Here is a 27,640-nt window from a genome sequence, read left to right as displayed (position 1 = left end):
ACGGTGAGTCAGTCAGGTTGTGTGGCCACTGCTGACCGTAAATTGTACTCCGCTTTGGGCTTTGGGTGGTTGTACTGTACAAGTGACCCGATCGGATCGCCACCCTTTAATGGAAAAACGTCTAGAAACGAAGTGCACTCGGAGGTTAAACTTGAACATTGAAACGATCTGGCTGCGTGTATTCAAATGTTGCTAGCAAAAGCAATGCTCGATTCCGGCGGGATTCAATCGTGTGCGGTATGGTTCAAACTCCGCCGAGATTAATCATTGCTAGATGGAATTGAATGCTTGATTATGCATCGTTCAGCGTACCGAAGAATGTACGCTAACGACATGGGCAAAGGATACGCGAGAAGTCTAAAGTCGGCGCCGGAATGCAGTGGAGATTGGCCTGTGTAGTTCGGAATACGATGAAGGCGGTTGGTGGTGTGATCACTTCATTAGAGCATGGGAATGACCATTCCGTTCTAAACCGTATCGTGGCGGAGAGACCGAGGTCAGAGAAGCAATGAAATATTAGTAGCACTAATTAAGCTCATACAGAGACGTTAGCGATACTAATCAGTGTTGGGTACGCAACTCTTTAAAAAGATAAAATATTGCAAATGTCACTGTAAGCTTCGAAGCAATCACAGGCGTTTAAAGCTTGCTGGAATTCGTTTACACTTGCAGCAATGTCAAATAGGTGCATACATTATGAGTAAACAAGGTTAACACTACACTTTTGCGTCCAATAAGGCTAATGGTAACAAGATTCTTCACAACACAACGAATTGTACCCAAAAATGGTTTACACGGGGGTTTTTGTTAACGCCTTGTATATATTTAAATCAGTTTCTTGAGGACTGCACTTGAGATTTGTAATGTCAAGTTTGGTACAAGCGTTCAACTACTGATAGCATTGAACAGCGTGTTTCAAGCTGAGAGCTTTGAAGCGCTTGTCGCGCAACTTTGACATTCCTTAGCATAATATACACTTGATGCCACTCGTGCCCAAAAGTCGTGGTAGCCTTCTTGACAGTGACTACAAGAGATCACTGCTTGTGAGCTTAACGAACAGTTGTCGAACATGTTGACAATGAACCACAAGCCTCGTTGATAGCATGAACAAATTATTCATGCTTCTCAAGGGATCATCAACAAGCAGCACAAAACATGCAAATGTGGTGTTGTCTTTCTTGTGCGTGGAGTGTTCTGTTCCCCAATTAATCTACTATTTATTACGCATTCCCATCACTCACTAGTGGTGCTAAATTCAACACCAGGACTGGACGAAACTTCAATCAAATCTTTCCTCGGGCATTATTGTTTACCCGACAGCTAACGAAAGCTGCCTCGCGGATGTAGCATAAGTCAACACACGCACAACCTCTCCGTTGCCCCCCCGAGGGACACTTGCACAAAGCGACATTGGATTTCCCACAATCGGCCACTGCAACCTGGGCTCTCACTTACCCGGCGAGAGTCATTACACTGCCGCACACAGGCGCACCCAACAAGCGGGCGCTCGAAAAATTAAGCTATCATCCCTAGCGAAATAGGGGTGTACTTTTCCTTTCGATGGTGGGGTGGAAAAAAAAAACACAGCACTCATAATAACTGGGTGCTAATTGGTACTTTCTTCGGTGCGTACCACCAACACGGGGAGCGATTGTGTGTTTGGTCGCATTTGATCCGCTTTGCGCAAGGGGTCGCCGGTGTGTCGAGGCACAAGGGAGAGTTTGTTATTGCGACTCCTCCAGCGTAATAAGCGAGCGGGAACCTGCTTTTAAACATGCTAATGATAGCTGGCCCCGGATGAGCCGGGATGGCTCCCGGGGGCACAAACATCAGGCCCCTCGTGTGCGGCGTGTGAATCCTCTACTCTACGGTGGAGGTAGAGGTCGTAAACTTGAACTTTGGCAAGGCTTTGGCTAGCTGCAATGCAACCACTTCTGGCAGAGTGGAACGGGAATGGTCCATCTTGTTGCTTAGCGGTGCTTGCGACTCGGATGCACCTTTGTGGGGACTTATTAACACATGTTGGCGTTAATTTTTGAGTTTAGTATTTCTGAAGGAAAAAATGCATATTTCTATGACATCGTGGGGAATTCTAACAAAGAGAGGCTTGTACATGGGTTGTTTATTGGACAGATTATCGGAACCATAAAACATGCAAACAATTTTGTGAAACCAAATTTGAAGGTTAAATAAACAAGGTTTTCATGTGATAATATGTTTATTTAATTTTTGAAATTAAGTATGAAAGACTAATGAAGGACACATCGTTGCATTGGATGTGTCTTTTATATCATTGACTTAAATTGCTTGGCATAGTAGATGGCAGATCGCAGGCAAATAGATTTAAAACATTTAGAAGACGTCGTAAAACGAATGCTAAAAGCAAAGAATATCTCAGTTGGTTTATAATACCATAACATAATTTGACAATTTTGCATAAAGTAACCATCACAAATTCTTCCAAATTAACATGAAGGCCGGGCTACATTGATCGTACTCGCAAGCGTAATTTTGATTTTCACTAGCGCATCTGGCGGCAGCTTACCGAAGCATTTTGCCAAACAACTTGAAGCCGCTTCAGAAAATATGTTATTGTTCCTTGTTTTTTACTTTAACTGGACTGGAAAAGCTATGCAATTGATAGATGAATGTGTTGTTCACGTATTTCAGCCTTTTTGGCATCAAAAAACGGTAAAAAAAACAACTTAAATTTGAGATCCGGCACGACCATTCCCTTGATGACCAAAAAAAAGCTTCCACCAGCCGCCGCCAGATGCGCTAGTGAAAATCGAAATTACACTACGGAGTACTATCAATGTAGCCCGGCCTATCATTTGTCTTGTATTCTTACCACGTTCAATGCTAAAAATTAAACACTATAATATAAAAAAACTGCATCTGATCAAACATTTGATACTCCATAAACTAAATAATTATCTTTTAATCCAACCATCATTCATCACTGCTCATTTGCATTACCCAAACACATACGCGTATTGTGCATCGTGTGCTCAAGTTTACTTAGCCACGCACTCAATACAACCACAACACAGCAGCAGCAACTTCCCTCTCCGAAACATGAGTGTTTAATAAACAGTTGAAAGCAACAGCGTTTTCTGCGCCGCCCCGAACTGCGCCAAACTGCACTTGGCAAGTTTGCACTTTCCATTTCAAACCAACTCCGACAGGCACCTGTCATGTCCGGGCGGACTGGGCAGGTAGTGTGAAGCGTGAAAGCCCGAATGAAATCTTTAATTAATCGCCCGGTGGGATTGGGCTTCTTTTCACTCGGGATGCTTTTGTTTTTAAATATGTATAAAGCTTATTATTTGCTTTATCTTCTAGTGCGCCTTTCAACACTTTTCCCTCGAGTGTGCTTGCTACTTGCGGTGCGGAATGCTGTTCCCTCTTAACCAGCAGCCCTCGCCAAACACTTGAGGTCGCGTGCACGCGTCCATTAATCCCTTTCCGTGATCTACTTGAGTCGAGCGGCTTGCGCTGTTACGGGAAAATCCTTTCCATCTCTTCCCAATGCATCAGCAGGCGTCAATGATCGATTCCGTTCGTTTTGGTCTTAGGTTTATTTATTTTATTATAACAACTCTTTTTTCTCTAACCCTTCTTCCCTTCTTTCTCTCTTACTCTCTTCAATCCGATCAAATAACACGTTTATTGGACGATGATTAATTGTTGATTGGGAAAATGATTCACTTTTGCTCTCCGCCTAACCGAGGCCGAGGCTTTAAAAAACTTGACGTAACTCAATCAATGCACCACGCTCAACCTTGGAACTTTCCTTTTTATCTTGTTGCTGACGAGTATTGTTTTTCGATCTTCAACCCCTATTCTCTCTCCCTGTTACCAACCTCCTTCAGCTGTGGTTTGTGTGACTTCCGTAACGTTTGCGGAGTGGCCAAAGACCTAGGCCTTCACAGGTGACGGCCTTTCCCGCATTTTTCCCGGTTCCCCGTACCGGTACGATGGACGGCGGTTGGCAGCATTGCACACAGCGTGATCTACCGTGAAAAGATCACAGCGTGGCCACAGGGGGGAAGCCTTTCAACGCGACGGTCTCCTTTGGTTTCGATGCAACAGGGAGGATAAGCAGTAGGAACACGCAAACCGTCCTCCCTCACTCAGACCCACCCTGTGGAGTTTGAAGTGAGGAAGTGGTTCCAGGCGGGAGGTGTAACCCATGAAGATTAATTTTCAAATATCATAATAAACCGACCCCTAATCGCTGGGTGCCGGGTGACAGGCGCGGGAGAAATGTGATCGTTCGGGGGCTGCATCAGGCATCGTCTCGAAAGGAAAGGTGTGTGTGTGTGTTCAACACCCTCTCCCCCGTCCCTCCCTTGTCTCTCTAATAAGCTGTAATACCGGAAGGGAGGATTTATTTCGTGCCGAGGTCGCACCGGACAAATGAGATCTCTATTACTGGCGGATTGGGGGTTTGGAAGATGAATGAGAGCCGTGCGCCGAGCGCTGCCCAGTTGCGGGCTCGTGTTTCGCGGGATTAGAGTGATGTGGTTTTGTTGCTGTTTTGTGCCGTTGTGTTGTGTTGGTTGGTTGGTCAGACCATGCGAGGGAAAGATCGATTGTTGGGGAGTGTTTTCTTTGCTATATGAGCAGTTAATCGAGATAGAAAGTGTTGCGCAACTGCGAATGTGCTGCACTGAAATGCGTGTAAAGCTTCTTTTTTTCCTAATTTTAAAATACAGTGAAGGTGAATGTTGTGAGTTACAGCTGTGGTGATGTGTTGGAAAAATGTGGCAAAAGACCTTAAGCTTAATTCATGATCTTTTGATAATTCCAATAGCTGCTTACAATTACAAAATTAATGATTTTGGTATATCAAGGTTCAAGATTCTTTAAAAACGCCTCATTTCTGCTAAATTACTCAATTCATATTTAAGTTTAAAATTATTTTTTTAGTGCCACATAAACTACATCATTTCATCACTAAAACACTAAATAAATAATGTCTCCCTAAGCTCGTTACTTGCAATTTACACCAACCTTTATACACCAACTCCAATGGCCCACCACATCTCGCATGTCATAATTAGCATAACATGGACTGTATGTAGTGTAAATCATAACCCCAACAGCATAACTAATTTTACTACCACCCCATTTACAGCAAGCAGTTAAATCTAAAACCACACTTGAAAGCGACAAACCTAAACCGCTCCGTGCCCCAAAACCACTCCTTCGATTCATCTTTATCGCCTCTAACGAGGGCAATAACGGATCGTTTTAACGACATCGTTCGCTCGAGCGACGCACAGTACGCATTAGCAGCGAATATTTCATATTGTTATATAAAACTTCCACGCTATAAATGTATTCCCACCCAGCGTAATATCACCCTTTTGATGCCCATATGCAATGGGCAGTACGCGTAAGTGAAGCCCTGAGGAGTGATTCTGCCGTAAAGGCAAACAAAATCAGTGTTGCAGTGTTGTGATGTTGCTGCGATAGGAGCTACAGCCGTTATCCCTGGGGAGTTTAATAAACCCGGCGGTGATCTATTTCACGAATCCACTCCACATCTTTTCATTAAAAGGCTACCGTTCGCTGCAGGCTGAACGTGAGTAGTGTGTGTGTGTGTGTGTTTGCGTCCACTTCTCTTTTTTTTCAAAGCGGAACGCGAGGTTCACGGTTCCTGGTGTGTCGGTTGGACGATATTTTTCATCCCCATGTTATCTTCCCGCTCGGATCGTGTGCTACCGTTGGGCAAATAAATCGTAACCATATTTCAACGGCCACTCGGAAGACTGTTTCTTGTGGCGATCGGTCGATGATATCAGGGATTATGAGCGAACGGCGTATCGCGTATCGGAAGCTACCCAACGGCTACGCCAGAGGATCTTCTGGACGCATTCCGCCCCGTGCGCCTGTGTTACTTAATTAATATCATTCATCAAAAGTGCACGCCACATTGGACGTTGGCCGTTGGTTTGCTTTGTGTATTTTACACTACTCATCAAAGCGACACAGTTAAGCGCGCATAGGCGAATGCTGTTCCTTTCCATTCGGATCGTTGGATCGCTGCCTAATGCGTCGTAAAAATCATCGAATTAATTTCAAACGATCACAAATTGTCATCACTTTGATGGTGCAGTCGATAAGTGCATCCCGTTGGACGTTTCGATCGCTGAAACGCTCAAGGACATAGGCATTTTTCTCAACGTCGTTACTGATGTGTCCACTCGTTTGCGATCAAGATCGAGACTCTCATTTTGATCAGTAAGGGATTGTTCCTTTTTTTAAATGAAAAATCAACATCAATTCACTCAATTCATGTGTTTTTTGTAGTTTGCTATTCAATTCCAATGCACAATTGAACGAGATTGTGCCGATTGCGGAGTGATAAACGACAGTTCCAGTGTACAGAAAAGGTTCTCAAGTGATCAACTCCATCATACAAAACGACTGCTTTTTTTTCGTTGCCATTCGCCTTCTATCGAACGACAAAGCAACAGCTAAGCATTAAGAAAAGTGAGCGAAATAAAGCATTGAACCGTGCATAATGAAGCTTATTGGCGTGAAATGCAATCTGATTAAGCCAAACAGTTGCTTCGCCGTTGACCAATCGTTACCTCCCACTTCCCCCTTTTTTTGTTGTTAAAACTTTTGCTCAACCTTCACTCCGACTAGTTGGCTCAATCGCTCTATTTACCTCATCGACCCGCGACCATTTCGGCCCTGCGCACGCGCCCGAAGGACAGCGGGATTGATTTTCGAGATGAATTGCCCAAATCGCCGCCACGCTTAACTGGACTGGATGCCTTTTGCTCCCCCACACACAACAACAACAGCACCGGGATCGAATTAGATTGATTGGAACTGTTGATTGCAATTTCCTTAGCTTTTATGTGTTTCTGTGTGTGTGTTTTTTTTCTTCTTTCCCTCATTTTAATGGGAAAGGGTTTGGTTGGGTTTGCAAGCAAACGTTAAGCGTTACATGGAGCTATGGTCGGTGAAGGCACACCATGGATTTCCGTTTCCGATTCGACGCCGCGGTGCTTTTAGCTTATTTGTTCATCGTAATGGTAAAAATAGCGAGAGCCAACAGTACAATTAGCTAAAATTTATGACAACAAAACAATCGGTTTAGAAGTTATACGAAACGGAAATATTAAACTGCAAAACCCAATGTCGCAACATGCCCACCCGTTGCAACTGCGAAAACGGCCAGCAAGCACAATTTATGAGTTAGATTTTCAACGATAAGCTCTGGAGCAACGTCGCTCCTGGGAGCCTAACGCTAAGGGGCCACCTATTGAAACAATCGAAAGCTATTTTGGGAACTGCAACCGAAAAAAACCTGCTCGCAAAGCGAAACGAAAACCACACGCATGCCAATTTGTCGCACCAATTTATGCCGCTTTAAATGAATGAATGTGCGGAACCATTCACCTGATCGTCAGGCCCAAATCAGCTTCCGCCGACTAGCCGACTTTGGGACGGATGTGAGCGGATGAGTTGGAAATTAAAATTATTGGCAATAGAAAAACGCAGCAGGATTCAAAAGCCTCGAGCTGGCTTTTTTGGCATGGAAAGAAGGCTACAGTACGTACGAGTGGAGATGAGTTCGAGTATTGGTATGGGAACTTCGTAAAGAGGAACAATATGTTTGACTTTAAGCAGAAGGTTTTAAAAAAGCTTTCCATTTTTTTGTAATTAATACAAACTTAAGTACAACTTCCAACCTCGAAACAACAGGAAAGCGCAACAGTGACTGTCAACAAGCAGTTGGTTGTGCAATCCACCAAACCCATGTAATTATCGCATTAGAAAAGCTAAGCAATGAGCCGAACGCTCCAGCATAACCAACTACCAACTGGAAAATAAAGCCCAGAAAGACAAAACCGACAGTAAATATCGATTTTCAGCAGGTCCGCTGCACATTCCCATTGCTATCATTTCATAACGGAATTTTCAAATCGTTTGACATCAACAGTGAAGCAAGCGACGAACCGCACCGTTTTTTGAAAACGCTCGAGTTCGGCTGGTGAAGCAAACTGGACGGGGTTGGCGGGCGTTTATGTGTAGCCCAGCCAAAATGGGCGTTCTACTCGAACCGAAAGACAGCCTCAATCAACAACGCCTCCGTTGCCATTGCCCAATGGATGACATTTTGTGCCGGGCTGGTACACGTGTGTTTGCTCCGGTACGCTTCGCTTGCCGCATTGCACCGGCCCTCCCTCCCTTTGTGCAACACTTCAACCATTCATTTTCCACCCCCAAACCTCTAACAATCGACCGCAGTTAGTATTGATTGCATTACAAGCATTGCTTTGTTGCAGAAATATGCACGGAGAAGCGGTTTTCGCGGGGGTACGAATTTATTAGCAACAAATTTTAACCATTTACCCTCCCGTCGACATTTGGGGGCGCGCACGTTTAAACGGAAAAATGAGCGAAAAATGAATAAGAGTGTGTGTGTGTGTGCTTTCATCATTATTGTAGGACAATAATAAACAAGAAAAGAGAAAGGCCACCGAACCGGTTCGTTCGTTGGTTCGTTCGCTCGTTCGGTGGTTTAGGATTTTCCGCCGATTTGTGCAAATTATAAAGATTTGCGTAAAAATCCATTCAGCAAAATACAGAAGCAACAGAGCAGAGGCCCCCGCCGGATGCGTGCGATTTGTTTAATGCGCCGTGAAGGTGGGTCTAGCCGTTTGGGAAGAGAGTTACAACGCGAAGGCGGTGTCCGGTGAAGGGATAGGGTTTAGGCGCGAGTTGCTGCGATTTTGGCACGTTCCATTCCATGGAATGGAGAGAGAGAAAGAGAAGAAATATATTGCAAAATGTTGTTGAGCAAGTTGATAAATTAAAATTTCGTTTGAGAAGCACATTTTAAATCGCAATAAATAAGTTCAACCATATGCTGCTGCATGCTGAATGACCATTTCCACCAGGTGGCAACTTCATGAATGTTTGCCTTCCGGACAAAACCTTATTTAAGTACAAAAACAGAACCACGAACTGATGTTTCTTTTTTTCTATGTTGCATGTCTACACGACTACTCGGCTTCCAGCGGAATGGTACTGTCGTGAATGTGAACAGAACGTTGGCAACGTGCAAATAATTTATGAGCGTTGATGACGAGTTGCGAGGGCGAACGACAAAAACGAGCGTTGTGTCGTGAAGGTGTAAATCATGTTGCACCGGACGCATCGGCCTTTCGATGTCCTCTAGCTTGATGTTCAAACTGTTTTTGTGTTGATGCACCGTCTTAACGCGCTGCCAGTGTAAACACACAAGCAGCAAGAAGCTCGTCATCTTCGTAGCAAAATTGGCGCTTTTTAGTTGCGAGCTGATTATGATTGTGATGTTTTTAACGTTTTTTTCTTCTATTTCTTTTTTTTGCAGGTAAGGACAACGAGAATCAAATAGTGTATTATGCAACTGGGCTAATGACGAAGATGCTTTTTTATTGTGAGTAAAATTGGTGATGTAATTCGCATCTTATTGAAGTAATAATTAATATAAAACGCGTTTCATACAAATGGGATGTGCATGTAGCTTTGATGTAATGTTTAAAAAAATCCAATTTATATATGAGTTTTTGGTCATTGTGGTTATTTATGTGGATTGTACTCGAAAATTAGTAAGATCCGTAAGATACAAATTTCTGTGAATTTAATTTCCTGATTATTATTGTTTGATTTGAATTAATTTCCGTCGATGCATTAAAATGCTGTGATATTCCTGCTTTAATTTAAGTTCCTTTTAAATGACATTTGTGTAAGTTTTTAAATTAGTTGGCAGCGATCTCCCACTTTGAATAATTGTTGCACAGTTTGTCTTAAAAATGTTGCTGGTGAAAAGCTACATTTTTTTAAGACTTCAAAGAAAACTAACTTTGCTCGATTTCAGAAAGAGAGCTCTTAAAGTAAATTAAACATTCATCTAAACAAAATGGTAGTGAGAAAAGGCAAAATTAGAATTATAAAAAAAGAATTGATTAGAATATCGTATCAACTATTTTCCTATTAGATTATGACCAGCATCACATCATGTGACCGACCATTGTCTCAAAACGTAATATTAAAGTGCCTACGTCAAACCTCTGCTAAAAATTTCGTCTTGTGATAATACTTAATATATATTTTTAAATGCAATCAAATTACTTTTAAAATTAAATACATTAAAACTAACCATAATTATGTTGAAACAGTCAAAAGATACAAAAGTCTAATTGCAGTAGGTGATCGCTTACTGGATGTGTTTTTTTGGAATTTTTTTAACTGGAAATTTGCTAACTGGAATGAGTCTCAGTAAAAAACACATAAACGTCAAAACATAATCTTCTGGAATCTTACGAAGAGAAATTCATAGCAAATGTGCATTTTTCTTACAAATTGAAATGTTACAGTTAGATACATAATAAATAATAATAATAAATAAAAATAAATAAAAAATTATTAAGACAATAATAACTAATTTTGTACAGTAAGCAATTAACTTATATTTTACCTTCTAAAACAAATCATTTCTAACATACATAAATGGATGCATTTGTTGGTATATTAAAACTAAATTATCCTTAAACCACCTTCCCCGACAAAGACCCCATTTGCTGCAATCATGCCATTAAAACAAACGTGAATGTGAACGATCGATACATACTCTTCCTCATCGCAATCAATCAACCAAATGTTTCGTAACCCCCGCCGGGTGCCGTAGTGAAGTGTGAATAATTGCCGCTCGTTCGTTTGTTTTTCCCCCGTCTCCCACGGATTGAACGCCCTCCGTCCTTATTAAGACGTCCCCGGGTGCTGTCCCGCTCCGCCTCAGCTCATTAGCCCCCACAACGCACACGCACGACCCTTTCGGCATGGAAATGAAACTTCCGATCCGAAGCAATGGGGGTACAATCAATCTCCCGTCGCGTTAAAAAAAAACCCCGACACGCGGGACACACGGTCGAGTGATTGAATTATATCTATTGCAATGTCCTAGGAGGCGAAAGGGTTGAACAAAAAAAAAAGCAAACTCCCCACGAAGACCTGCGATCGCGGGTGTCGTTGTTCGTGCCAGGCTGGCTCTTATCGATCGCACGCATTTGCACCACGGACACTTCGCGGACGATTGACTTATTTATTTTATTACCATTTCTATCAACCGAATGCAACGGGCTCCCCACGATCGTCTCGAGCAAGTCACGCACGTCACGAAACCGTTGGGCTGTTGGGCACTACCTCCACTCCAGCCGTACCTTTTACCGTTTTTTTTTTCGGTAATTCACGTCGGTGTGGGGTTGTGTTGCTTTTTATTTAATACGATCGGAATTGAATTTTAATCTCGATCCCGTTTTGGGGCGAGTCCGTACACTCCAAACACAGCACACACACACTGGGTGGTGTATAGGCAAATGCACACACACCACCCATTGCCAACAAGTGCACGTGCCAAACGGTGCGACGGTTTTGGCGACGGCACGTACCGACCATGGAGCACCGCCGCGTGCAGCATAATTTAATGACCATATGAATGCCTTTAATTGGACTTTATTCAGACAGAGTGTACGGTGCCGAGCCGGGCAGTTTTCTGCTCACGTGAAACATGAATAAAGCTAAACGCCCTGGCGGACAGTGGACAGGTGCTGCTGATCAGCCAAAAGCGGAGAAAGGCGCACACCTCCTGTCCACACACCAAGCGGTGCGCACCGTGCGCTCAATTAAATTAAACCAAGTTGTTATTAACCGAATATTTATCCGATCACAAGTGCAGTGCTGCAACGAGTGTTATGGATGAAAAAAAAAACAGAGATAGGGAGAGAGAGGGATAAAAAAGAAAGAACAGAACCACTGGCACCGTTCATGTTTACACTCGAGTTACGCACATACAGCAGCGGCTTAGGAGCGCTGCCACGAGCAGACGGGCATGATGTAATCTTGGCCGGTCGCGTTCGAAAGCACTGGTGAAGGTGTTGAATGCAGGGCACGAAACAAAAAAAATATATATGTGGGGACCAAATGGAACCTGGTGGGATTTTTATCGGGTGTGAAAATGTAAGCGAGAGCTCGTGGTGGGCTACGGCTCAAATTTAAAGCATAACTGTGTGGTGCGAGTCGTGCAGCGAAGGTATTTGTAGAATGTTAAATTTCCTTAATTGACAGGCCATCAACATTTGAAAAGTTGTCATGAAATACAGCTAAAGAGGTGAACAACTAAACCAATAGTGGTTTAATGATATTTTTCAACAAAGTTTTGGATGAATGAGCTCTTGCTGTGTGTGACGATTTGCTCCCTAAAGCCTATTTATTTCACTGAACTCACAATTCAATGTGTTGGCGTGTTACGGTATCGTTTCCCAAAACCCCCCACTTTTCCTTTTTGCAACTCATCCCAAAATGCCCAAAATCAAACGATCGCGGGCGTTTTCTTGGCAGTTCGTGCACATCCCATACGGTTTCGCGCGAAGCACTCAAGATGCTAATTCACCGCTCTTTTCATAACCGTACACCGATTTTCCCAACGTTTTTGTGGGTTTTTTTGTTGTTGATTTTCCTGTGAAAATAATGCAAAGAAAGAGAGAGAGAGAGAGAGAGAGAGAGCAAAAGAGAGAGCGAGAAGCAGAAAGATAATGCATACCCCTTTGGCATACGATCGATCTTACGCTTCGAGCCTAATTATGTTGTTCCCTGTTAAATAACATGCATTCGCCAACCCTCACACTTTAGCCCCATGCATGCGGGAGGTTGTGTGTGTGTTTCTGTATGATTATGAAGACATTTTTTTCGCATTTTCCCAACCAAACCACCAATGAAGGGGAGAATGTGTTTTTTTGCGTAGATAATTTTCAACCATTTCAGCTTTTCTCACCCACACCTAGCCTTCCCGTGCACTTTTCCCATACCGGCACTGGGCAGCAACGTGTTCGTGGGCTTTGTTAGCATACCTTTAGCAGCTGGGACTGGGGCTAAAGCTCCCATGCTTTAACCAACCACCGCAGCTTTCTGCAAACGGTGTGATCAAATAAAAATAAATCAGACCTGCAAAAACTGGGAAAAACGACGCGCGTTTCCCACCGGTGCTCGATAAGATACCAACAAAAAAAACAACAACCGGGGGAAAAGTGGGTGAACCTGAGAGGGAGAAATACGCAAACCCCGTAATCCCTTCCCGCGCCAGTGCACGATTACCGATTGAAAGACGAATTTTCCCGCTTTCCCGCCCGCGAAAGGCGGATTCTGCGGGACAGGTTGATGAATGAATGGGTTGGTGTTTTCTTCTTCTTCTTCTTTTCATGGAGAGCTGAAAAGCTGGAATTTCTATGCCGGGTTCATTCAATTTGCTTTCAAGAAAAGCCGTGCTGCATTCCACCTTTAGGCAAACGATAGGGGGGCATGGGCAGCCGTTCATTCTTCTGCACGATCAAAGCAAAGCCTAAAAAATCCTGAACTTCACAGCCCATTTCAGAGGAATTTCTGTTTTTTTTCTATGAGTTGCGGTCGAATTAAAAAAGAAATTCCTTGTTTATTATAAAGTTTGGTGTGTGAGGTTTTTTTTTCAAGATTTAAGTAAAATTTGGCAAGTTAGATAAAAGAAAGCCATTTAAACCAGACTTCGTGTCAGACTCTTTGGTATTTTTTTATTATTTTTATTCAATATCAATTTATTATTTAGAAATCAGATTCCTTTTTACTCAAAAAATGTCAAATTATGTTTTTATGGAACTGTTTTTATCTTTTACACTCCTTCTTATTCGTTTTTTTTAATTATTTAGTGTTTTATGTTCTATACATTGATTTGTTTTAGTTCATTTTGTTACATATTAAATAATCATTGATTTTGCTTGTTGTTTTATTGATGTTATATCGCATTTGTTTTTTTTATTATAATTTTATTACTTTGTTTATTTTTTTTTCTTGTGTTTTGCCTTTCAATATCAATCACATACTTCCAAGGCAAATTCCAAGTCCCAAATACATTCCAAGTCTATTATACAACACAAAATCAACATTATATCAATGAAATGAACCTGCCGACCACAAAACTGGTGAAGAAAATTGCTAAACACTCTTGTCGCACCAGTCGCAACCAATCTGTTTTGCGCCGACAAAACATGCGTTTACGTTGTTTCATTATGCAGCTAACGCGTTTGTTTTTGCTTTTGTCGCTGCTCGATCATCTCAATACCCACCTGTTTGGCAGCAAACTTCCTTCAGGCGGGTACGCGTAATTACGAATAACGCCCAACGGGTGGAAGCACACCTAACGAGTTTGACCTTGCTCGAATTTTCAGCCACCGCTTTACAATAGCCTTCAGCAGCAGCCAGATCGTTGTCTTAACGGGGTTCGCTCTACAATGTCACTGTACGGTAGGCGGTTTGGGGTTGCCGGAGGCAAAACTGAGCCACTCGTCTGCACAGCGTTTTCCCAGCAGCACACAGGTCCATCAGCTGCTGGAGACAAAACGATTCGCTTCCACCGATCGTTTAACCCAATTTTAATTAATAGTTGGATGGATGGATGAAAAATGGCTTACACCGTAAAAGTGTTCCATTTCGATGGGTTGAAATTGGACGGCAATGAGAGTTCTTGCAACCTTGCCGCACGTTTCCCACGTACGAGCACGAAAAAGGGTAATTGTTTTGAAACGTTGTTTAAGCTTAGTAAATCACAATTACTCTAATTGTGTGCTGTACTGTAATGAAATTTTGTTACTTTTGATTTTTAAGCCCAACTGCCCTCATTTACATTTGAAAAAAAAACTCCCTCGCTGCATCGAGTTGATCCGATCGGACCCGTTTCGAACGTTACATCATCGAAGCATAACACGTAGAGCGAAATATGTTACACTTTTACACTGCCAGCAACAGCACCCAAAAAAGCCGCACCGCGAAACTCACTGTCAGCTTTCACAAACAACCGCTGTCACAAAAATCAAAAACTCTCAAGAATCTTGTCTCGGTTTGAAGTTGTCGCAACGAGTCGGAGAAGCAACACACACCCCAAAAAAAAAGAATAATAACACCCATGCTCGATCGATTAAAGGGGAGCTCCACATAAGTCGGCTGCTGTTGCTGCCGCTGAGTTAGAGCTTACAGCATGTCACCTTCCCAACGGTGGCAGCCCGGCGGCGCACAGAGAAAGGCAACCAGAGCTGAGCAGTGAACCGCGATCGCCTGCTAGGTTTTGCCCGGGTGTGGCGTGGCCGGGAAATGTGTTGCGACTACTGCTCCACTGCTGCCCGACGACGACTTTGGCAGCCTGAAATGAAGATAAATTTCAAGGCGGCAACATAAATCCCACATGATGGAGCTTTTTTTGTTGTTGAGAGTGTGCGTTCGCTTCCTTCCCTCAAACAGCACCGCTGTGCCGCCCGATAGTCACTGTCACTAATGAGTCATAATGTGATGTACGCGACCCGGTGTCGGTGTACTGCGACGCGTACACATTAGCGCCTGTCGATGGATGGTGCCTCTATGCCGCCAAACACCCCAGACAAAGCGTTTCACAAGAACGCCCCGTGGTGACACTTGCTGTACCGATGCGGGGGGGCTACAGGGCGGCATCTAGCCTCCCAGCAAACGGCTTGTCAACGGGTTGGAGCACTTTGAAGGTGCGGCCGGTACGCCTGGTCAGAATGTTGGGTGGATTGCGAAAAAGAAAAGGCAAAAAAACACACATCCTAAGCACGGTGCATGTGTGCCAAGAAACGTTAAATCGAACCAGTGCACTTGACTATGGCTATGGCTGGACCATTATATCTCTCTCTTTCTCTGCGATGTGGAATGTGAAAGCTTGTAGGTGTTGTAGCGATGTTGCCATCGCGTGAGTATGAACCATGAGTGGCCTTGCAGTGCCACGAGTAGTACCAGTTTTATCTGGGGCAAAATGGGGTGTGCTTTTATGTTACATTTTTGTCAACTTTTCCGGCTTAAAATGTTACACAAAAGATTCAAAATTCGATCAACTTTATTTAAAAATATCACTTTCTCAAAAACAAGTTCTTTGGCGATCCTGAACGAACACCCAGCGAAACGATCGCTTCTGGGCTATGTGCTAAGCGGACTATAAAACCACCCGAAATAAACATGATGACCATCTGGCATTGCAAAACGCGTTGCGTCGCCGTAGATCAGCGGGCGAGCAATAAAAAGCTCGCCATGAAGCTAGCGGTCATTAAATGTGGAAAACGGACACACACAAAAAAATGTTTGATGATATCGTCAACGCGCATCACCCGTTTTGCCTGCGATGTTAAACATCGCTCGACCACAAGCTTGAATTTGCCACCGGTCTTACTCAGTTTGCTCGTCGTTGTGTTCCGTTTTTTTGCATCTCTGCAAAGATCAGTCGATCGTTTTATGCATTTATTTGTTTATTTATTAATTCTATGATTTTTAATTTTGAAGCATGACTCATTGATCATAATTCAATCGATTTCAACGACCATTTCAATGGTAAAACCCTTAATGCCCGAAATTCTTTGGAATGCCTCTCAAAACCACAATCAAATATGTAACCATTAACACCAAGCGTAAGGTTAAACCTTTGCTAATTTTAGCACATGCCAACATAAATGCTTTGGCATTTAGCGCGTCTTAAACGCGTTCCCCACCGAGGCACCCTTCTGCTTCAAACACATCGAGCGATCGAGTGAAGTCATAAACGGCTATCACACACACACCGGAAATTGCCCCACCAAGCGCTTTCAGCTAAATGTGTCTCCGACTGCCCGTTTGATTTTGCCAATCTTGCCAATTAATTCCCAAACCGCACTGTGCGTTCGATTTTAATGCGATTTGACGCACATACCCGCCCCCTTTCGCACTGTGCGTTCGGCGAGTTGTTCGGCATGATGTTTTCTCTAATTCGAGTTGTCGTGCGTTGTTTGCCGAGCGTATGATCTAACTAATCATCTGCACGCGTGTGTTTTCTACATTAGGAACCCAAACACTGTCGTTCGGTCAAAGAAAAGGGCATACCACCCGATTAATGACCCGAGCCCTTGGTATGGCTGCAGTCAAATAACACGCTTTAACGAGGTAACATTTGGAACCATTTACTCGACATTTGTCATCACTATTCAACAAGCCGAGCGGACTTTCCCCCCCGAGAAGCATGTTACAAGGGTGACCCAGAAAAAAAAAGTGTTTAAAACGCACTCACCATTTGCCCGGAATGCTCCGTTGCGGGTATCGTGACACCGTGAGCCCGCACTCCCGATTAAAGAGAAAACACACAACGGAGGAAATTCGTAGGCAGCGGTATAACCCCTGCCTTTGGTGCATTGCGCAATCCAGACCAATGCTGGAATGCTGGTGCAGTAGAAAACACACACATCGAACGTACGTTGAATCGCGGAGTGAGTGTGATTTTGATAAAAATAAATTGATCGAGCTGCTGTCAAAACGGCGAAAGGTGCAGGCTGAAATGCTGATGCGAAATCAGTCCCGTTACACGCGTGCCCATGATCAACGGCGGTGGTTTGGTGGTTGGATGAGTCTCCCGTTGAAGCTCGATGTCGACAACGCGAGCGCAATGGATGAAGATGAAAAGATTGCCTATCAGCACCTGTCGCAAAGGAGGTGAAACAACTATTGGACGCTTGGGCTAGCGGGCTATGGGTGAAATGGGGCATACTGACAGGAGCATTAAGGTGGCCGATGTCGAGCGCTCCCGAGGGAATCGGATTAGGAACAAACTGCAACTTTCACTGGAAAAATGTAAGTGATTGAAGGAAGAGACTGATAGAAGATTGAGTTTATATTTTATTTCCGCTTGGCAAATCAACAAGTTAGCGTTGGGATAGGTAATAATTGATTGATAAAATCATTAAAAGAAGCTTATGAAATAAACATAAAACATGAAAAAGGGAGAACTCAATGACCAAAGCAGAGGTCTTATAATTTTTGATGCGCATAAATCATGGAACATGGAAAGGTCTTGTTATGAGAACTTTTGAAATGTAAAATATGAGAATAAGTATATTTCCGAAAAAAAAAACTAAAAAGTTTTCGCTTGGGCACATTGTACTGTTAATGATGTTAAATGTGTCTTTGCAAATTTGACACTCTTTAATTTGTTTTTCTATATCGATTCGCTAAAAAGAGTTTAGTTTGATTAAATTTAGAAAAAATCTTCAAACCCAAACTAATCAATTAGGTTTAACCAGTCAAAGGATCTTATGAATTCAGTGGCGGATCTAGCGGTTGGTGGACAAGTCGCCTGAGACCCTGTCGATTCCTAAGCATTACGAAATTCTGATTCTAAAATCTTTGAAACAAAACATTCAAGCAACAGAATCTTATTAGATAACTAATAACCAATAGCTAATAGCGGATCTTATTTAATACCGAAACATGAACTAGCTCTGTTCACTGTTACTCAGATACTCTGTACTGTTTTACCTTACCATTAAAATGAAAGCAAAACGTATGCTCTATCGCTTCAATTCAACTGCTCTCGAAAGACACGGTAAACAGCCTGCCAGTACCAATTCACTCACCCTGAAAACGCCAACCACTATCAAGATCACTGCCTGTTTGCTATTATCTAAGATGAAAGTGAAAACAATTGATCGAGAAATTCCATTGTCACCCGTCTGCCAGTCCTTCCATCTTAAACCCCTCTCTTTCGTTGGGACCTTACCCTCCAAAAACCGCGAGTTACGCCACAGGAAATGGACGAACATAAAAAAAATCACTTCCCCCGGAAGTGTTCTTCTCACAAACCGCTGCGCTGGTAGAAGTACAACAGCAAAAACCCGCTCCGTCTCCGGCACGAAGAACAATGCCATGGCAAGAAATCAATTTGAAGGCACCCCGACCTCAGACAACTTCTCCAAACGGTGACAAAATAGTCATCCCCCGCCTGTCGTGTCATTCCACCCTCGGACAGTACGCAATCAATCGGAGCCATTTCGACCATTTCGATCGATGTCGGTTCGGTAATGTTTGCTGTTGTGTGATCGCGCTGGAAGGCGTTTGAGGGTTGTAGATCTCCTCCCTCCCATTCGGTTTTGGTGAAATAATCGATTTCCACTTCAATTTGGTAATTCGTTTTGGCGGGGTGCTCGAGCACATCCCCCGTTCAAACAACACACACACACGCCATGACCGATGGAAGGTCACGACGCCTTCGCGCCCTCGATCTTCACGCTTGCCTGGTATGAAGCCGCCAGCATTTGTTTTCCATTTTCGTGCCTTTTGGTCGGCGATCGTTCTACGCGCCCGCGGTGTGTTGCACTCCGGTGGAAAAGTGCCACCCGAAGGAAAGCTGCCTAAGCCCCCCTTAAGCCCCTAATGGAAAGTGTTGAAAGCGAAACCGAGGCGAGGCCACAAAGACGATGGGGGCGGCGGCGGCTCAGTGATGCCTCGTTAGCGCAGCAGCCATCTCGCATCATCGATGTTGCGGATTCTTCACGCTAAATAGCTCCAGTTTCCACCGGTGCGTTTGCGTTGCACGCTTTTCCCTTTTCTGCTTTGCGCGATCGTGTGTGCGGATCTTCTTCAGCGCAAGATCGCGCTTTGCTAAACGGGCGTTATTGAGAAAAAAAAGATGGACCCGCTTCATAAAACGGCACTTACAGGCAGACCTACGTTGTTGTTGTTGCGTTGTGCTACACTTTCTTTTTCGGTCCAGCAGCACCAGCAGCAGCAGCCACATCTTCCTACTAACAGCGCAAAAAACATTGGCAAAGAAAATTAAACAACAAATCACCTGAAAACGCGATCCACACCCTGTGCTATTGTATGGAGAGAAAGGGAGGTATGGTAGGACAAATCTGCTACTGCCGGGTCGTTTTCCACAATGGACACACCACCGCTGGCGCTGGCTGTAACGGTGCTACACTTTCCCTTTTGTTCCGGGAAAGCCCAAGATCTGCTGCGGTAGATTTGCGTTCTGTGCCCGTGCTCTACCCGGTGACGCTTATCCCACCAACATCAGCACTTCCGCCGCGGCATCTGGTACGGCTGATAGTCGACAGATGAATAAGGGTCGGCTCCCAGTCTCCCGGTAGTCCTACTACTACCGCCTCCCCTAAAGCTGCACCTACTTGCCCTGCCCTGCCGTCTGTGCGATGGTGGTTGTCGCACCGCCGGAATCAGCCGGAACATTATGATCGTAATTCGCCCGGCGAAGGCGGCACGCGAACTGGAGCGCCGTAGTACTGTCAGCCGACGGCCCCGTGGGCCGGGCGTCAAAGTAATGGACTTTCAGCAATTGTAATCAGTTGTCATGCACTGGGTGAGCTGAGGAAAAGCGGTGCCTGCGAGTGGGAATGGACAAATGGAAACGGATGGTAATCGCGGAACCGGAGAGAACAGAGAGCCCGGATTGGGAGCTCGACGTTCCCGACAGCACAGCACAGCGACGTGGATGTCAGGAAACGGTAATTTATCACGTGGTACTTTAGAAATGAACGATAATTGAATTTCTCCCTGCGATCACACACACACAGCGTGGTGGATGCGGTAATCTGCCATGTCCCGGTGACTGTCTGTCTTGCGAACGACAGGCCAAGCCAGATCCAGAGCCCGGGCACATGAAAGATCAGCTGACGCAGAGGATAAAGTATTTTATAATTGGTCGGTCTCCGGGCCCGTGCTCGGTAGGTGAAAGTGATCGATATTTTTGCCCAACATTGCTGTACACCGGGTCACCGGCAAAGATCATTAGCGAAGATGATCTGCTAATTGAATTTGGAAAGGGTGCTGAAGTAATGGTACATTAATAGGGCGTAATTAATGCTTAATCCTGTCCCTCACATGTACTTGGAGTCCTCCAAGTCTTTAAGTCCTCCAATTGGACAATGTGGATGTGTTGACCGGAACTATCTTATCCATCAAATTGTTTTGGATCCCAGGAAAAATCCCCGCCAGCTCATCATCACGAGATTCGCATTAAGTTTGGACATTATCTCAGACAAATGAGGAATCACCGGATCCATTCAAGAAATTCGACGAAATTTAGGCAATAAGAGGTAGGCCGAGATAGAAGATGATAGTCGGTCTCGCTTATCGATAATTTACATACGATGAAGACATCGTCCCTTGATGAGTGTCTAGCATTATCTATACCGGCCCGATAAGACAAGACAAACGCTACAAAACCTAGTGTCTTGCGGGAAGATGAGCATCAGTTTGAATCAGTTTGTTTAGTGCTTCAGTGCGTGCAATATTGTGGCCCAAAAATGATTAGAATTGTGACGCTAGGAGCACTCTTGGTGCTATTTCTGGGAACAGGTAACGTAGCAGGACCTACAATTCTGAAGATCGCGACATTAAAACCAGATATCCGTGCGGTTGCTTTTAGTTCACACGCAATTGGTGTGCTATCAGTGCGATGACTGTGAGCTACAGCAAGAGATTCCCGTCGTTTGCGGTGACATTGACTACACCACGCCCCTGCCCACGGACACCACCTGTCCGACGTGTGCACCGGAACCGACGCTACCAACCACCCCGCAGCTGACGACTTCCACACCCGACACCACGTGTCCAACCTGCGCCCCCACCCTGCCCACCACCCCACTCCCGACGACATCGACGCCGGACACCACGTGCCCGACCTGTGCTCCGACGCTCCCAACAACGCCAATGCCCACAACGCCAACGCCCGAAACCACGTGCCCAACGTGTGCTCCAACCCTGCCTACCTCCCCGTTCCCAACCACCTCCACACCGATGGTGACACCCACCGTTCCCGAAACAACCTGTCCAACGTGTGGACCTACGCTGCCTACTTCCCCGTACCCAACCACCTCCACACCGGTGGTGACGCCCACCGTTCCCGAAACAACCTGTCCAACGTGTGGTCCTACCCTGCCAACCTCTCCGTACCCAACCACCTCTACGCCGACCCCAACCACCACGACAATGACTCCGAGTCCAACGACTCCAACGACGCCCGTACCGACCACCAGCACGCCGAGCTGTCCTGCCGGCTGCTGTCCTTGCTTCGGTGCCCGCTCCACCTCCATCTTTACGATGGCCGCCCGGGCCACCAAGGATGCGCTGATGGATGAGCTGGAGGAGGATCTTCGCTCACCGCGGCAACTACCACTGCCGGTCTACGTCTGCTACACGACGGAACGCTTCGGTAAGGGTGTTGACGCACTGCGTCTGTGGACAGGCGTACCACTCATACCATTGACCTCTGCTTACAGTGAACAATCGGCGCGTGATCAGTCGGGGCTGTACCAAGCGGCAGCAATCGCTCACCGACACCTGCACGATGCTGAGCGGTGGGCAGGCGTACGACCAGTGTTCGCTCTGCTCGTGGCAGCTGTGCAATCGATAGGGATAGCAGCGGGAACCGAGAAGAAGTTGAATCCATCAATCATGACGCGATAGAGTGATGTCCAGCAGGCTGCTGGAAGAGAGCCCGCCTCGGCTAGCGGAAGTGTGTATCGAAATAAAGCAAACACTGCGTATGATAAGCATTTGAATGGTTTTGGGAGGGAGAGAAGCATCAATGGCCATCGGGAGTTGATGGGTGAGTCAGACGGATAGAGCATATTGCGCCATAGATAAGAGAGTGATGGGGAGCGACATTGCGACATAGTGTGTATGTGGCCTCAAAAGGTTGCAAGGTGTCCTTCACGTTGTGATATTGTTCGTATTGCGTAAAGCCGCACGCAAAGTGAGGCGATAATTTGATCCCTTTCCTTGTGCGTAAAGTTCAATTGCTTAGAATTCCACTTCCCGGCCATGTGTATTATTCCACACCAGCATCAAAAACAGCATACGCATGCCGAGCTTCTTTTGTGTGTTTCAAGATGTCTTTTACACCGTCGTCTGGACACCCTCTCTCTCCCTCTCCAAACCACAACTGGACCACAAGTGGAGATTTATTCCCAGCACCATATTTGTAACGCCTGCGCCAGCCACCACTCGATTTGGAGCCGGGTTGGAGCACAGCAAAGGCGCCCGTGTTTCCGTGTTCTGCGCCGTTTCTATTTTGGTGCGCCATGATGCACTTGCGCACACCGACGAGCGCAACCAGTTTGGCTTCCCTAATGCATCCCGTAATTTCTGGCACACCACTTTTCTTGCACACGTGAGTGTGTGCCTCCCACAAATTGTCTCCCCTCCCCTTTACCATCCCGTTCAGGGACGCATTACGTAATAAACGATCTGATTAATTTGATGTCGTGCCGGTGGCTCGGAGTTTCCTTTCCGTACGAACCAGACTGAGGGCAAGCTACACCGCAAAGGGTGCCTTATATTTATGGGCATGTGTGATGCTTTATGACACCGCTGGTCGCCACGAAGCACGAAAGCGGCCTCGCGGCATCGGACCGGCCGGTACCCGGCCTGCATACATCGATTGCGATCGACGTGCACTGGACGTGGCCTCGCTTGGGGTGAAAACAACGAGAAAGAGACTCGACGTGCACACGAGTAAAAGGCACAGAGACCACGGAAAGGTGCGAAAGCGGTCGCGCTACGATTTGCATAGCAATAAATTGCAGTTCCCTTGTCCTGTCTTTCTCTCCCGCTTTTCTCCCAGCCCACCCACCCAGAAGGAAAGTGTTCTGCACGGCTAGAATCACGCGCGCGCGCACGCTCAATCGCGATTGCAAGCGAAAGCGAATTAGGGCTACAGCAGGGAGAGCAAAAGAGCTCCATTGCAACGGCGGAGCGAAAAGATGTTGCAGAGGTTTCGCGTTTTGCAATGCTTTCACTTTCTTTCGTAATTCTTGTGTGTATGTGTGTGTCTTTTTTTAGATTTGTTTTGTGGGAAAATACATAAAAATGGCGCAAACATTCCTGGACTGCTGGACTTGGGTAAGGGAAAAATGGAACATGAACCTGGTAAATCGTTATACCTTGCACGAGCGGAGCAAGGTGTCTAATTGTGGGAGATTTTGGACCTCAAGCATAGAATGATTCGGACACGTGTTTCGCACACGTATCAATTATACATTCACTTATCGATCTTGGTTATCAAACGATGTTATAAACATTATATTCCGGTCTCGTGGGACTGTCATCAACTCAAACGACTTTATAACACGCCCGTCATGGATTAAAGCCCCATATGGATACCCACACGTAGAACTGACTATCCTGCTACTTGTAATCGATAAGCCACTAAAAGTCAAGCCCACTTGTGGTAGAGGTAGCCCTTGACCGACAACGCTTGTTGTGCTAAAGAAGAAAAGAAGATTATACGAATTTTATGTAAGTAAGTAAGTAAGTAAGTAAGTAACTAATTAAGTAATTAAGATCATAATTATAATTAAAAAGGAAATGCTGAAGACATTTTTTCTCATTTTGGCATTCCTATTCTGATGAAACTTATAGTTTTAAAAAAATGTACATTAATATAACAACCATAATAAATTGTTTAAATCCATATTAATTACATTGTTTATACCTTTTACACAAGGTGCAGTCGTTGCCGCAATTCACTCGGTATTTTAGAAAATAGTTGAAAATGTTTATGTTGTGGAAACAAAAGTAAAAATTTTGCATTTTTATTCAGTTCAATCTGATGGAGTTTTAGAATTTTTCTAATCTTTTTCAAATTATTATTTAAAAATTCAACTGAAAATGGAAAAATTAACTTTAATTATAACTATAAAATCACTTATTCTGTCGGTTCGATACGGAAAAATAAACAGTTTTTAAACACATAATTTCTGAAATACAGTTAAGTGTCGAGTAAAACCGCCGATTGACTTACAGCCAAAAATTGGTACCTTAGAGTCCCAAATTGAGGACTTGAAGGTAAAATGAAGCGGAAACTACTGCAATAAATAATCCGAGTAAACAATAAATCTAAATGTCAGGTCTTCGAAATATAACATCATCTTGTTAGCTTTTCGTTCGTTAGCAGACGAGTTTTGTTTCTTGTTATCTAAATATGTAAATTTTATACGTATGGGAACGGTATTCTTAACGTATCTATTTGTTTATGTTTTAGTTGATCTTTACGGAAGACCTTGTATGATGTTAATCTAAATAACTTGAATAAATTCAACAGCGTTGCTTTTTCAAACCCAGCCATAAGTTTTTACTAGCTGGTCCACTGGAAGCTGTGTGCCTCACAACATTGTTTTTTTATAGCAACCAAAACATCATATTTTAGCTTAAAACAAAAAGCAAATGAACCTAAAGCAAACTTTTACCCTAAAATAAGCATAATGTTGAACCGTGAATAATAGCAGGACCACATTTTGATACTTCAGAAATCAAAGAATGTTATTCCCAGATACACATGAGTATTTACATAATATTCCCTATTTTATACAACGCTGTGAATTCAATTTTAATTCAGTTAATGTAACACTACCAAACGTTCGGTACCAAAAGGCTCGTTTCCGCAAGAGACAAGAAGGAAAGTGGTCCATTCAAACACACGAGCGTATCAAAAATTCACCGAAACCACTCAGCGGGACATCACGAGCCTTTCAAGCACACAAGCGCATTCAAAACGGAACAGTTCAATTATTCAACCAGCTTAAGCTAGATCCCGCTCTAAAAAGGACGAAGAAGAAAAAAAACCGCCAGCCTCCCAACCGGCATACTCCCGCACAGTCCGAACCTTTGGCGGACATTCGCCACCACGATGATGCAAAAGCGCCCTCCAATCACCATGGCAGCACCGTCCTAGCTCACGAAGAGAAAGAAGGCAAATTCACCCAGCTCCGCGAGGGATTGGGGACGCAAATAAAATTGCACCCAATCGAGGGGGAAGGGGACACAAGGTGGAAAAAGTGATCGCTAAAAATTAACTCACTTTCAAAGAATGCCATTGTTTCTGTGCGGATGAAGGACCCAAGAAAAAAGGGGCAAGATAGAGAGAGAGTGAGAGACAGAGGGAGCTTAAACGCAAGCAAACCCCCGAAAGCTAGACGCTTTGCTGCTGCACCTTGGTTCCCGTTTTGCCTCTTGACCGACCATTCGTGGCCACTACCACCACCAACAACAACAAAAAAGCATAGCAGGAGGTCATTTAGCCCGGCAGTACGGTGCCTTTGTGCAAAAAAAAAGGGTAAATACACATATCTATCTCACGGGCTGGTGGACACGCGGGCCCTGCTGTGGTGGTCGCAAAATTGAACCACTTTTTGTCCCTGCCTGTGGGACCGTGTGGGAGGTTATGTAATGGGAGAAAAGAAATTACCACCAGCGGTGTTCATATATTTCCCCGCATTCTCGCACAAAGCACCATTGGTCGCCTTTCATAAGCGGCAACGTGCTCGCGGCTGCAGGTACTACTATCCCGCGCCTGAGGAACTGTTGTCCTGCACGCGCGTGTGAGCCTGTGTCTGCCGAGTCCCGTTGGCTTTGACTTCATCCCGCTTAGCCGTCTCTTATCCCAGGTCGGATCATCGTGGGCAGAGCATGGTCAATATTATTAGTATCTTTATTTCGTCTTAATTCTTTCTTCGGTTCCCCAGTTTTGCTTTCGGTTGCCGTCGATCGTGAGCGCACGAAAATATGTGTCAGCAGTGAATGCGTGTTTGTGGGAAGAGGAGGGAACGGGAGGGAACGGGAGGTCTGGTTATGCCTCCCGAAGTGCAGTACATTATTATGCAGTCGGTCGGTCGAACGATCGCGTCATGGTCACGGCAGAAAGTGCTGGCTGCCAGAGTGCAAGAGCAAGATGTATGTGCTTTTTATGATGGCGCTAATGTCCGGCCGTTTGTCATAGGCTGCGATGCTGTGCTTGCTGCTGGTTGACGCTGGTACCGCGGCAATTTGTCGGTTGCAAGAAATCTCTGCGCTAAGTGCCAGAGAAAATAGTAGCCGGCAAGTACCATGTGCAAATATGTTAGGTTCAGTTCAAGTTTGTTTTAGCAAGTACCTCTAGTAATATTTTATTTTATGAGTGTTCTCAAATTTTAATATGAGAAGTACAGGTCTTTATTCAGCAACACTTTTCGTACAAGAAACGAATCAACAACAGCAGCAACAAATATCCAAACTACTAGAATATTTGCCAAAGGGGGTACCATTATGCTTCAAATTACGGACAGCTTCAAATTCCGGACATTCGTCATGTTTTTATTGAATTACTTCATATCTCTCGCTTTTTAATTTTATGTAATGGTCATGATGTGCTAGAAGATATTAAAAAAGTATCTCACCCCTAGTAGGTCCTGATGCCACAGTAAAGAAATATTGTCTGTCGGTCAGTTCATCACCAGAGGCTGTCTTAGCAGTTTTGCTTCAAACCCATACCAGTGTTATTTCTTCGATAATTCCTTTTAATTGCATTCACGTGCATTGAAATACATACAAAATCCATTGTGGAAACAGTTGTCAGCGCGAAAACAATAGTGTTTTATCATATTGTGCTCTGTATTTCATTAAAACACGTATTTAATACTGTCCGGATGTCGGAGCAACATTGTTTATCTTGATTTTAATTCCGGCAGTAAATTGTGATTAATTGCATTATTTGAAGATAGATGTCCCAATGCCTTAATGGCCGTATAGGAAAGATCTTCCAATCGCGCAGCAGTACTTCGGTTCAATGCAAGCAGAAAACCGCACGCAAACCGCATTGTCAGTAAGACCGTCATCCTGTCGACTCAAGACGACAATGACCTTCGGAATTTGTTGCCCGGACGTAAATATAAGTTAAAAACAAAAATAGGTGTCATATGTGTGTAAGTTTGTAGATTTAAATGAAATTTTGAGGCTGTCC

General features: G+C 44.5%; 2 protein-coding genes across 2 annotated transcripts in view; both read left to right on the top strand.

Moving 5' to 3' along the window:
* Positions 1-27,640, top strand: part of LOC120955993 (mucin-17) — a 141,480-nt gene that overhangs the window by 49,174 nt on the left and 64,666 nt on the right. The gene's annotated exons all lie outside the window — the stretch shown is intronic.
* On the top strand, positions 21,104-22,415 carry LOC120955994 (salivary glue protein Sgs-3-like). The gene is made up of 3 exons (XM_040377305.2): positions 21,104-21,219; positions 21,290-22,075; positions 22,143-22,415. The coding sequence occupies exons 1-3, from the start codon at positions 21,168-21,170 to the stop codon at positions 22,274-22,276; spliced, it is 972 nt and encodes a 323-aa protein (XP_040233239.1). The 5' UTR covers positions 21,104-21,167; the 3' UTR covers positions 22,277-22,415.

The sequence above is a fragment of the Anopheles coluzzii genome, chromosome 3, assembly GCF_943734685.1.
Source record: "Anopheles coluzzii chromosome 3, AcolN3, whole genome shotgun sequence".
In the NCBI taxonomy this organism is placed as follows: domain Eukaryota; kingdom Metazoa; phylum Arthropoda; class Insecta; order Diptera; family Culicidae; genus Anopheles; species Anopheles coluzzii.
This window is presented reverse-complemented; position numbering and strand designations above follow the sequence as displayed.